At 34.2% G+C, this 13746-nt stretch overlaps 1 protein-coding gene across 2 annotated transcripts in view; it reads left to right on the forward strand.

Moving 5' to 3' along the window:
- The first annotated feature begins 4479 nt into the window (after positions 1 to 4479).
- Ost48 (dolichyl-diphosphooligosaccharide--protein glycosyltransferase non-catalytic subunit Ost48) overlaps positions 4480 to 13746 on the forward strand; it is a 40585-nt gene continuing 31318 nt past the window's right edge. Inside the window, exons 1-2 of one of the 2 annotated variants that reach the window (XM_076508819.1) lie at positions 4480 to 4616; positions 8117 to 8306. In XM_076508819.1, coding sequence (XP_076364934.1) covers positions 8159 to 8306 — 148 coding nt within the window. In that variant the 5' untranslated portion in view covers positions 4480 to 4616; positions 8117 to 8158. Of the gene's footprint in view, positions 4632 to 8116; positions 8307 to 13746 lie in introns of both variants that reach the window. The other variant, XM_076508820.1, reaches the window with a different exon arrangement.

A 13746-nucleotide genomic window follows, 5' to 3' on the forward strand; every position in this document is an offset into this window, starting at 1 on the left:
AACAATACTCACAACAAACTTTTGAGAATTCTAGTTTCGAGCTGTTTACTTTTATCTAAGTCTATAACGAGAGTCTATATAAATCTAAACCACAGTTCTGAGCTTTTCTTATGTATTTTAATATCTAATGTAACCTTGTTTTGTTTGATGTTATAACAAATTTATTCATAGTGGTGCTGTTCTTGCTCGGTAATGCACTTTAAAATGGCCAAAACTAACTTTCTAACGTTTTGTTGTTAGACCTTCATTATAGAAGACAAAAATCCACCCTCACCCAACAATCCGTTACTTCTAAATATCCTTTAAGTTTTAAGGCTGCAGTGACAATAACATAAATGAACATCAAAAGGAAAGTTCAAAACATTATTTCAGATGCTAAAAGAACAGTGTTCATGTCTCATTCGTGATAAAATACAGCACTAAAGCTGAATTTTCTAATGTATTGTATCATGAAAACAGAAGCAGACTGGCTTAAATGTTAGAAGTATTCTAAAAGACATACGTACTTAATGTTTAGTATGACACTTATGTTGATATGGTGATTAGATTACTTTTTTTTACAGCCTCCTATATTGAATTGTGTAACTAAATGCTTCTTTGAACAAGTTTCTGAATCGCTTCTAAAAAATCTTTGGCGTTACCTTTAATATTTTAAATTAAATATAAAGTGAATGTATTTGCACAAGTATAACATATAAAATCACATATTTTACGTTGCACCAATTTCAGGATAAGAGTAAATTGTCGTATTTAAATATAGAAAGTAACATATTAAGTATTGAGAACAGTATTTGTACCAAGTGTATTCGATTTTACGATCTGTCACAGGAAAACCTACTGATAATTATCAATATTAAGATTTCTCAAGTCAGTAAACCTTTCTTTTAAACCAACAGAGAAGCAAGTGATGTCACTGAAAAACAACATAAAAACAATTAATAATTAGTCATGTAGAGTTAAAATGTAAATTCGAAATTAAAATATACTTAATATAAATATTAACATAATATTTGAGGACTACAAGAGGCCTATTGTTCCATCCCAGTTATTACATCCACTAAACTAAACTAAAACTATTGACCACTTCCAGACCGGTCACGGGTCAAATGCCATATCTTCGCGTTTGTTTACTCGTATTTAAAATTTTATTGAACTACTATGTCATATATTTATGCCAATAAGTTTGATATCAAACTGTAGATTATAATTCAAAATTTGGTATTGTAAATTATTTAACTAAAAGTAAATATATAAAACAACACAATTAAAAATCAATTTTTGTGTGTCACGTGATATTTTGAATGCAGTACTGATTCAAATTAGAGTTGTTTATGTTAACGGTAAAGAAGCCGCAAATAATGATAAAATTAAATGTTTGTAATTCAAAATACTAAGTCTAAAGTTTCCTACGAATTACGAACTCAAATTACTGATATTAACAAATTATAATATATAATAATAATATCTTTCTTATAGACTTATGCACTGAATCAAACATAATGGCCGCTTATCTCTTTCCGTATTTGGAAACGGTTCTCTACATACACTTACTTCAATGTATGTCATGTGAATAATCAATTTATAGCTCAGAATGTCCTCCTAGTAACTTCCTTAGCCATTTTAAAATGATAAGACGCCATCTAGTTATTTCGAAATAAGATTTCAAAGAGGTTGGCTGTGTCTTTTGTGTGCTTGAAATTTTGCATTTTGTTGGATTGAAATACAAATTGGTTACTAAGCTTGACAAATTATAGTAGAATTTTATGGTATTGATATAGTAATTTATGATTTTTTGATTATTCAACTATATATATATAAACTTAAAGCATTCGTTTCACATCCACAACTTGTGAAATTTCAAAAACTTTAGCAACCGAGTACAAAGGTCGTAACTAGAGGAGTTAATCATTTGCTTTACTTCTTTTTCTTTTGACCCAGCATTGCCAGGTGGTTAAGGCACTCGACTTGTAATCTGAGGGTTGCGAGTTCGAATCTCTGTCACACCAAACATGCTCACCCTTTCAACAGTGAGGGTGTTATAATGTAACCACCAATCCCACTATTTGTTGGTAAAAGAGTAGCCCAAGAGTTGGCGGTGGGTGATGATGACTAGTTGCTTTCCCTCTAGTCTTACACTGGTAAATTAGGGACAGCTGGCGCAGATATCCCTCGTGTAGCTTTGCGCAAAATTCAAAACAAACAAACAATACTTCTTTCTTATTGCTTTGTGTTTTAAGAAAAATAAGTCTAATAATTTATTTTTAAATCGTAATAATCTAATAAAATCGCAATGCAGGATATGATTAAAACACTTGAAGTACGCACATATATGAACAACCTTCATACAAAACACTCTTATGCATATAGAAATAAGCCTTATCAAACATAAATTTCACATTGAGACAAAGTAAATTATAAGTGAAGAAGAAAAGAAAGAAAAGATAGAAATTATTTGTGTATTAAGATTGTTCACGGAACTACACAATCCAAAATTTCAGCAGGCAGGAAGTGATGATGTTGTAAGCTGTATTTTTATTATTTTAATACAGACATTTGTTTTCTGGAGGGTTTGTGTTATTACGCCATAATGACGAAATATCTAAAAACGTCATTGAAATTAATAATCTAGAAATGTCATGTAGTTTGTAAAAATAGTAATATGATATAAATACCTCACTTAATTAATCAATAAATGAATATGTTAAATGCCAGTAAGTGAGTTAGAAATTAGAGCTAGTGTGTCTGTGATTAAGTTAGTTAGTGAATTAGTCAGCATGCTTGTCATCATTCGATTAGCAAGTAAATTTTATAAATTCATAAATAAGGTTTGTGTGTGTCATGTATGGAGTTTGCTAAATTATTGTTTATGAAGTTAGGCCTACCTTGAACACAGTCTAAAGCAAACGAAAAATTAAGAAATAAATGTTTGTTTTTGTTTGAATTTCGCACAAAGCTACTCGAGGGCTATCTGTGCTAGCCGTCCCTAATTTAGCAGTGTAAGACTAGAGGGAAGGCAGCTAGTCATCACCACCCACCGCCAACTCTTGGGCTACTCTTCTACCAACGAATAGTGGGATTGATCGTCACATTATAACGCCCCACGGCTGGGAGGGCGAGCATGTTTGGCGCGACTCGGGCGCGAACCCGCGACCCTCAAATTACGAAGCGCACACCTTAACGCGCTAGGCCATGCCAGGCCTAGAAATAAATGAAATCGTTCCAGTTACGTGGTCTGAACGTGGCGCTATTATAACCAAATTAAGAAAAGAAAAACATCCAAAAGAAATCATCTATACGTAGAACCCGCTATAATAATGTAAAATAAAACAGACAAGTAGCGACAGAATTAAAAGCAACCAAGCAGTGTCATTGTGGAGTTAAAAGTTAAAACAATCAGTACATGGTCTAAGCTGGAAGTTCATACGAAGAAACAGTCCAAATACGTGAAATAAGTATCGTAGGAATCATTTGTACTTGTCAGACCATTACCTGACCACTTTTTCATGGCATGTATAGCTACATCTTGGCATTTAAATTTGCTTATTTTATTCAATCCATTATCTTGTGTTTATACAGTTTTTGTAATTAAAGTGGTTCAAGATTAAATCTCATACCATTAAATTTTCAAAGTATTTAGGAGGCAAGCTCCCAACACCTAGAAATGACGTGTTTTTCTTTTTGTCGGTATTGTGCTTGCATTGTTTATCTGTGGCAAATTTCTTCCTACATAATTGAAACTTTAGTCCAATATCATTCCATGCGTACCCAAACACCGCTCTTTTGCTCCTTAATAAAACAGCTTTGATATTTTTGATTTATTGATTTGTAATTCCATGTATAAAGTGACGTGTTTTAATATAAGCACTTTGTTTTATTGCGGATTAAAAGTCAAGATTTTGTGCACGACAGTATCACATTTGAAATGAATGCTAAACATGAATGAATATACTATTTACAATTTATCTAGCTTTTGCTACTTTATAATCCCATTTTGTATTTTTTGTTGTTTTTTAAAGCAAAACATATATTTATTCTCATTTTTATTTCTGTTAATGTAAAGCAAAGCAAAATATATTATATACACGACCATTTATATAATTAGGACTAAATATTTCTGACTGCAGTAGTTAGAATTCAAATAGCTATTTTACATATGCTACTTTGCAATTTTGGTCAGTGTTTACTACATCCTTTTCATATATAATATATATAAAATGAAATTCAATAGAAAACGGATAAACTGGTCGAAATTTAAAATAAAATTGTCTTGAGTAAACTGGAGTCACATAAAGACTTATTTTAGAATAACTAGTTCATTTTCCGGAAATTTTATTTACAGCACTGTAGGCTTTTACTTTCTGTTGACAAATGTTTGCTGTGATAATTTTGGAACTGAATTATTACTACCATCTAAAGGCTGTGATTGTTCTTATTTTATACCAAATCATCAAATTATATAAAACAGTATGGAGAAAACAACACTAGGTGGAGTATTTATATCTTTTGCGTTGTCTATATATTATTGGTTTATCGTAAAACTGAGTGTCTACGCCAAACACGTTGATAAATTAATTTTTTTGTGTGTGGTGTGCCGGCGTTGATGAATTTTGAGTAAAGTAAGTGCAAATAAGGTATCTCCAAATAATTTATGTCTATTTGCAAGTAAACTTTCGTTTGTGGACTAGAAAGGTATAGAATTAAGAAAAGAAATCGCATACTTCTAGACATGGATAAGATATTAGTTAGTAATAGTGTAGTCGAAGTTTTGAAAGTGTGACGATTATAAAAATTATAATTTTATGAGGCAAATATATCTAATTTAATTTCAGCATTAGACTTGTCCGAGTAAAGAACAAAATCCAAAAATGTTCCTCTGCATAGAATTAAAACTGCCCAAAATTTAAGCCCTCTGTTGTTCAGTTATTTTAAATTTTATACTTTAGCAGTAGGCCTAGGCTAATAAATATTACATTACCAGGGTCATAGGAACTGGTAAGAATTACATTTTTAATTCACTTCACGTAACTAGTGTATAGGTATACGTATATGCGCGCGTGTGTGTGTGTATATATAGGACTTTCTCATCGTGATAACAATTTACAAACCACGTTGACACCAACAGTATGTTTGTTACTTTTTCACTATGATATAGGTCCAGTTTATCTTTCATTGGTTAAATAGTGTTTAGGGTTGCTAATGAGGAAGGAAATTCTCTGGAACTAGTACAATCCAAAATTAGACTTTGAAATTAAACAGTTTTCAGAATATGAAGTTTATTTTATCTACTAATATGAAGAACTGATTTGTGACCATTGTCACTGTCTCTTCACCTATCCAGTGTATGTTTTCTTGAAGTGAATACAAATCACATCCACACCAGTGTTATGTTTGATACAAAGAAATAAACGTAATTTGAGAGATAACAGAGAACTATTGGTCCACAACAGTTGTCCCATTGTCTAAATTAAAACTGTTGAATAAATTAATTTCAGGAAGTCTTAAAACCAACCTTTATCTTTTATATAGTTATCAAGCTTTCTCTTATCATAAACTCGCACAAACTTATTGCCTTGACAACATCCAAAAGCAAATAATTCCAGAGGTCAACCACCCTGTTACAAAAAAAAAACCAAAAAAACTATCTTTGGTGTAGGCCCGGCATGGCCAAGTGTGTTAAGGCATGCGACTCGTAATCTGAGGGTCGCGGGTTCGCATCCCCGTCGTGCCAAACATGCTCGCCCTTTCAGCCGTGGGAATATTATAATGTGATGGTCAATCCCACTATTCGTTGGTAAAAGAGTAGCCCAAGAGTTGGCAGTGGGTGGTGATGACCAGCTGCTTTCCCTCTAGTCTTACACTGCTACATTAGGGACGGCTAGCACAGATAGCCCTCGAGTAGCTTTGTGCGAAGTTCAAAAACAAACAAACAAACAAACAATCTTTGGTGAAGATGGCTCCTGCCTTGCCTAAATCTATACTTGTATCCCCTAGTCCTACTGTTTATATTTGTCTTACTATTTTTACCTTTAAATTAATATCTTTTATAATCTTAAACATCTTACTCAGGTCCCTGATAATTTTGTTTTTCAAGAAAAGACATTTCAACCTTTCCTCATATGACAACTCTTTCATACTAGGCACCATTCTAGTAACCCGTCTGTGAACCCTTTTCAGCAGTTTAATGGTGTTTCTGAGGTAAGAAGCCCAAGACTGAATACAGTATTCCAAATGTAACCTAACCAGTGACCTGTACAATGAAATTGTAACCTTTTTAGATTTGTTTTCAGTATTTCTGTAGATACAAACTAAAATTCTATTTGGAAACAGCATACTGCTTGAATAGCTTAAGAGACTGATCAGTCTTTTTTGATATTCTAATTTCTTGTTTGTCAGATTTTTTTTATTTTCATAATCCTCTCGACCTTTTATCATAACAGTTAAACTATTTTTTTAATTATTGTTTTTATCAAAAGTTATCACACACTTTGTGAGCCAACTTGTTTTTCTACTTCCTTCTTTCTATAAGGAATAAGTTTGTCTTGAATATTTATAATTTTATCTTTTAAAATATTTCCACATTCAATTATTGTCTCAAAATAACTCGGCTGCCAAGTTCACAACAGGTAATTCTTCTCACATACCTTCAAATTAAGATTGGTTGGTTGGTTGGTTGGTTTGGTGTTTTATGGCGCAAAGAAACTAAGCTATCTGCGCCAAATATCTGGTGAGTTAAGAAAAAAAATGTAGTGAACATGTTTGAAAATAGGTTTCATGTTATGTGATGCACCTTCAGGGAAAATTGCCATAGAAATAAATACATCACAAAAACCATGGGCTGGATTCCGAAATGAAAAGCTGCAAAAAAAATGAATGTTTGCATTGAAAAGAAAATATTTTTTGATAAAAAAAAAAAAAAAATTAGGATGGGAATACTAGCTTTATTTTTCAAGTGCGGTACATTTCATTAAGACCTTGATTGTTCAGCTAGGACTAACTTTTTGATTAAATATAAAAACCCAGTCCTTCTCTCCTTGATATAGTTCACTTGAAAACTAACTGAATTGTGCCAAATGTCACCTCATTAATGTGATAACACAGAGCAAAATTTCATTATTTTTATTTATAATTTCATAACATTTGTGAAGACTTAAATCCTGACTTCAAAAACTCGAAAAATGTTAAGGAATTTTTACTGTGTTTGGTAACTGTATCTTTTAACATGATCATTGAAACATACATATAACTTCAAATGCATGGATTGGGGTTAAATTAGAAAATAAACTGGTATGTGTGGTGAATATAATGGTTTGTTTGAGAATAACATTTACCTCAGTATTGATTGATAGCAGACGAGACTTTACAAAAGTATTTTCAAATGCTCAGTTGTGGTCTGGTGAGACTTTTCGTCAGGTAGTTTTATTAGCTTGTCATTTTTCAGGTATTTTTTAATTAATGTGTAGGTTTTTTTTTCAGGGTAGTTTTATTAGCTTGTTTAGAAAATACCCAATAGAATTTATCAAATGCTGTGCAGAAAAAAAAATTGATAGTTCAAAGTTAGAAAAAAAAAGTTTTAATAGTGTTTGCCATCTGTGCAAGACTTCTACATCAAGTGTTACTCAAGGGCTGTTTGATTGAAATTAGTCGTACCTTTATATGCATACATTAGATACTTTCTATGCAATTATTTATTTCTTATGTTTTGCCTTTATTCACATCACATGGAAGATGAACTGAACTGTTGGATATTTCAGTTTTATAAAAAAAATTGTAGACATATCCAGTTTAATACACATATTTAATATTGATATATATATAAACTTTTAACCATACCTATCCAAGAGAAATAGCTAAATATACAAACTAATTGGTACAGAATGATTTTTGTTTGAAACTATTGAAAACCTTTCTTGCATCTGATTTTTAAAATCATATCTTTCTAGTCCTGCAACTGTCTCTTATTTATATATTTTGATATATATTCCTAAAGATAGAAAATTCTCACCAAGATAAAAAAAATAAATTTTATTTGGAAAATATATTGTGACAAACCATTTGTAAATATTTATTGTATAGTATCCTCTCTTGTGTATGCTGTTATATTTCATTTTTATTCTAGGTGTCACTGATTCTCATTCATCCAGTAAGAACCCACAGGAACATGAAGAGTCACTGGTGGTCATACATTGGTCTAGCTTTTATTTGTTGTTTTTATGTCCTTCCAGTCAGTGGAACTGGAGAAACTCTTGTTTTGTTGGATAACCTTGCCATCAAAGAAACGCATTCTATGTTTTTTAAAGAGTTACAAGGTAACAGTTGTAATTGTGCTGTACTTAAGTGTTTGTATGATTTTTAAAGAGTTACAAGATAAGTTATAATTGTGCTGTACTTATACCCAAGTGTTTCTATGTTCATAAAGAGTTACGAGGTAACAGTTATAATTGTGCTGTATTTATACTCAATTGTTTGTTTTTTTAAGCCTTAAACAGTGGTCATCATCAATTTATGCACTCATTACAGCTATCAGCAGTTGATGATACAGGCTAAAAACATTAGTTGGTAATCAGTGATGACGAGAAACCCACTTGTTGAGAAATTTATATGCAAAAACGGCTCATTTGGGCTGAGAAAACACTTTACATAGAAGAGCGAACAACGTTTCGACCTTCTTTCGGTTCAACAACCAAAACTATATACAAACAAACGGCCTAAGCATGGGCAACCCAATATCACCAGTTCTAGCCAATATTTTTATGACACAAGTTGAAACCCAAGCAATTAACACAGCATTACATCCACCACTATACTGGTATAGATATGTAGATGACACGGTTGCGGGATTCAAATCTACAGAACACATACTTAATTTTTTCAATCACATTAACTCTATACATCCCAACATCAACTTCACATGTGAACAGGAAGAAAACAATCAAATATCATTTCTTAACCTCAAAATTACAAGAACTGATACACAATTTCAAACAGAAATCCACCGAAAAATCACCCATACTGGACTATACATTCCTTGGGACTCAGCACATGAAACAACACAAAAACAACATACTAAGAAACCAAATAAACACAGCCATTAAACTATGCTCACCAGATAAAATTAACGATGAATTAGACAAAATAAAACAATACTTCACCAACATCAATAAGTTTCCTCCACAAACCGTAGAAAACATTATACGCACACACCTAGACAGAAAGCAAAATCAACCAACTAAAGTAAATACAGCTCACAAATCAAAAAACCACGAAACCATATACTGCTGTATACCATATATTCCCGACATCAGCAAACAAATAACCAACATTTGGCAAAAATTGGTAACAAAATATGACATTCCAATTAATACCAAATTTATTCAAAACCCGCACAAAACTGAGGTCTATACTATGTAAAAACTACACTGACAAACACCACACCAACATTATTTATAAAATACAATGTGATAACTGCCACGACTTCTATATTGGAGAAACAAGTAGAAAAATGGAAACCAGATTCAAAGAACATAAAAAGTCACCTTCACACGTTTTGAACACTGCAAGTCAAATAAACACAACATAACCATAGAAAACACTCAAATATTAAATAAAGAAACAAACATAAACAAACGTAAAATTAAAGAAGCCTTACTTATACAACAACTTAAACCCAAAATAAACCAATATAAAGGAACGCCTTTATACCTATATTAATATAATAAATTATATATTCAAACATCTAATACCGCCCTCTACATTTCGACACACAGTTACACAACCCCTTTCAAACATGTGGTCAGCTTCCGGTCAGTTACCTCTTTCTGGTGAACCTGACGATGACCGAAGAAGGTCGAAACGTTGTTCGCTCTTCTATGTAAAGTGTTTTCTCAGCCCAAACGAGCCGTTTTTGCATATAAATTAGTTGGTAACCTCTTCACATCATAGAGACTGTACTTACTCAAAGCATTGCATCTGAATCATTTTTGTGATGTGAGTCACAGAACAGGAAAGGAAAGATGAATCGGCTAAGGATGTGAAGCGAAAACGTTTCTCATCAAAAGACGAAGTTGAAGTATTAGCACGCAATAATTATTCTAACAAAGAAAACATTTTTCATCATCACAAATTCAATTGTTTCAAGTTCTGAATGTGATTTAAATACTGAACCAGAATCATAAGAGAGTCAGAATCATAGGTGAATCAGAATCGTAGGTGAACCAGAATCCATTGAGTTCCTGTGGGTAAGATGTCACAATTTTGATCTATTTATTCATTCTTTTGACAGTGGAAACTCTGGACTCACAGGTAAATTTAGGCTCGTGGACGAATCTATAGAATGTGTGTTTTTACTGCTATCTTTGATCAAAGTGTAATGAGTCATATTGTGCTAGAAACACAGATATTATGAGTTTTGTAAATCTTCATATTCTGAAGAAAGTGAAAGTAACAGAAGTAAGAAATGGTAAGATACAAAGAAGTAAGAAATGGTAAGATACAACTATTGAGAAAGTATACACTTGTTTACTCTGGTGATGCTTATGTCACATGTAAAAAAGCATGTGTTGGCTGATTATTGGAAGAATGATCCCCTTATCGGAGACCCTTGATGTGGATTCCTGTACGTGGTGAGTGGACCTACCAGAGAAGGTTTTGTACTTTCAGTTTACCTCCTCTGGGATCTAAACATCTACATTCGTGTTTGCCGTGCGTGGTGATCCGTGAAGGGGAGGAGAGGATCCTGGTGGTTGGAGGAGTTCATCTTTAACACACCACTTTGGCCTTGAATTCCTGTAGACAGGCAGTCTTGGGGTAACCCCCCAAGATCAATTGGCTTGTCCATCTGGGCCAGAGTCACCTGAGTGCCAGCATAGGATACCCTCAACAGGTGTAGTGGATATTGTCTGATACTGGTGTTCGGGTATAGTGCTCAAGGAAACCCTGGCGTCGTTGCAGTGACCTTATATGGCACTGTAGTGCATCCCATTGTAGGGCTCCATGGTAGGTAGGGTTAGTGGGCACCAAAATATCCTTTTTTTTTTATGGATACCCCTCAAATAAAAAAATAAAGTATGACAGCATAGAGAAAAATCTTGACTACTAGCAAACAACCACGCATTGATGACTCTGTATGGTCAAACTCATAACATTTTTAATTATACATTCTTTAACTGAAAAACCCTTAAGGCAGATGTCTCCATTTTTTACTTTGAATGGTTTAGAATGGCTTGCTGGCTCTCTTAAATTCATAAAAAATTACAGTCTGGGGACATTTTAGTGGAAACAGCTTCATCACAACATTCCGAACTTTTCTTGAAGTTGAAGGCAATTGGGGATATACCCATTGAGGTTACTCCTCATTCTACTTTGAATTCTTCCAGAGTAGTTATAGTTGAGAGGGATTTAAAGACCGTTGTTGAGTCAGAGATCCTCGCAGGTTTCACAAGCCAAGGTTTTACAGCCATATCCCGAATTTTTACTCGTAGAGACAGGATCATGCAGCTGGCAAATCTAATATTAACATTTACAACATTGTGTCCTCCTACCACAATCAAGGCAGAATATCTGAATTGTAAGGTACAGCCTTATATTCCTAACCCTGTTAGATGTTTTCATTGTCAATTATTTGGTCATTCGAAAACATCTTTCTGTGGTTCCTTGACATGTGCTCATTGTGCTGATAATGACCATGATGCTTTTGAATGCCAACTAGAACCACATTGTGCTAACTGTAATAGTCCACATCCTTCCTATTTTACTTCTTGCCCTAAATGAGTAGAAGAGAAAGATGTACAATGTCTAAACACAGTTCACAATATTACTTACCCAGAGGCTTGGAAATTATTATTCCCAATTCCATCTAGGACTTATGTTGCTGTAATCCACTCCACTACTACAGCAAGAGTTCAGACAGACCTTTCCATGCCTCTTACAGAATCCTTAACAGCACATCTTAATTTAGATTTAATCAACAAAGTTGACAAATCTGTATCTACTTCTATTTCTGTCTCTACCACATCTTCCAGTCATTGCCCAACTTCATCTTGTTTAAGCCCAGGCATTTCCATGGGTCCCCCTCTCTCGACACCCCAAACATTAAACAAACCATTCGTTCACGTTTTCAATCACTGGAACGTATGTCTACACAATCCGACCTGCCTACTCAATCCAGAGCAGGATCATTAGAGTGATCGACCCACATCCAGTAAAGAAAAAAATAGTGGTCACAAACAGAAGGTCTCCTTGCCATATTCTCCTCCAAAATAAATAAAAATGGCTACACTAATCCAGTGGAAATGTCAAGGTTTTCAGTCAAATGTGAATGACATCAAGGATTTGATTGACTTTTATCATCCCAAATGTCTTTCTTTACAGGAAACATTTTTAAAACCTATTTATTTTGTCACAATTTGACTATACTCCTTTTACTGAAATGACAGGTCATGTGTAGGACAAGTACGTGGGGGAGTAGCACTGATGGTTGATTAACATGTGCCCACCCAGTCCTAGTCATTGAATATACCCTCAGAGGCTGTAGCCATCCATGTCTCCTTGGGTCATACCATCACTGTTTGCTCTCTATACCTTACTCCTGGAAAAAAAATTATCATCCATCAGACCTTGATGTCTTGATTGAGCAACTGCTATTCCCCTTTTTAATTTTGGGAGATCTTAATGGTTCTAGTATTGGTATGAGGGGTTGTGCTGTAGAGCATATGTTCCTGAATCACAACCTGTCTCTCTTCAATACTGATTCTTACATTTACGTTCATGCATCTAGTCAGTCATTTACTGCTATAGATCTTTCTGTCTGCTCCTCTTTGCTTTTCACTTGCTTTTCTTGGGAGGTTGACATCAATCTATGGGGTAGTGATCATTTTCCTATCATATTGAGAGAGATTGGCTGTGGTCAGTGCCACCTGACCCATGTGCCTCAGTGGAAGTTGGACCAGGCCAACTGGTCCTCTTTCACTGTTCTCTTGGAACTTGATCCTGTCATCTTATGTAAATTATCGACAGGTGATTGTGTAACTAACTAACTGTATTGTCCAAGCAGCTGCTCAGTTCATCCCCAAAACCTCAACATCTTTCCCATGACATCCACACCCTTGGTGGAATTCTGCTTGTTCTATAGCACAAAAAGCTCAGAAATGTGCTTGGGATAAATTTTGTAGATATCCCACACTCTCAAACCACATTGCATTTCAGCAAGCCCATGCACAGGCTCGGTGAGTTAGATGTCAAAGTCAGAAGGAATCTTGGATTAAATACACCTCCAGCATTTCTTCAACCACCAGTTCAATAGTCATATTGGACAAGATCCAGAAGGTAGAGAACAGTATACTTCTGCCTCCCTTTCTGTCTTAATGTTCAATGGCCATGAAGTTGCTGATGCTCAGAGCATTGCCAATACTTTTGGCGAATGTTTCTCATGTATTTAGCCCTTCAAATACATTCCCTTCCTTCTTAGCTATTAAAACACGAGTTGAACATCTGCCTCTTTCCTTTTGCACTGATCATCCCTATGTCTATAATTGTTCTCCTGCACTGTTGGAACTCAAACTTTCACTTCATCGGTCTGGCAATACATCAGTTGGACCTGATGATATACATTATGAGATTCTATGACACCTTTCTCTTGGCTGTTTTTGACTGGATATGGCAGGAGAATGTCTTTCCTGATGCTTGGTGCCAAGCTGTCATACTCCCTTTTGTTAAACCTGGGAAGGATCCAAAGATTCCTTCGAATTACCG

The sequence above is a fragment of the Tachypleus tridentatus genome, chromosome 6, assembly GCF_004210375.1.
Source record: "Tachypleus tridentatus isolate NWPU-2018 chromosome 6, ASM421037v1, whole genome shotgun sequence".
Lineage (NCBI taxonomy): Eukaryota > Metazoa > Arthropoda > Merostomata > Xiphosura > Limulidae > Tachypleus > Tachypleus tridentatus.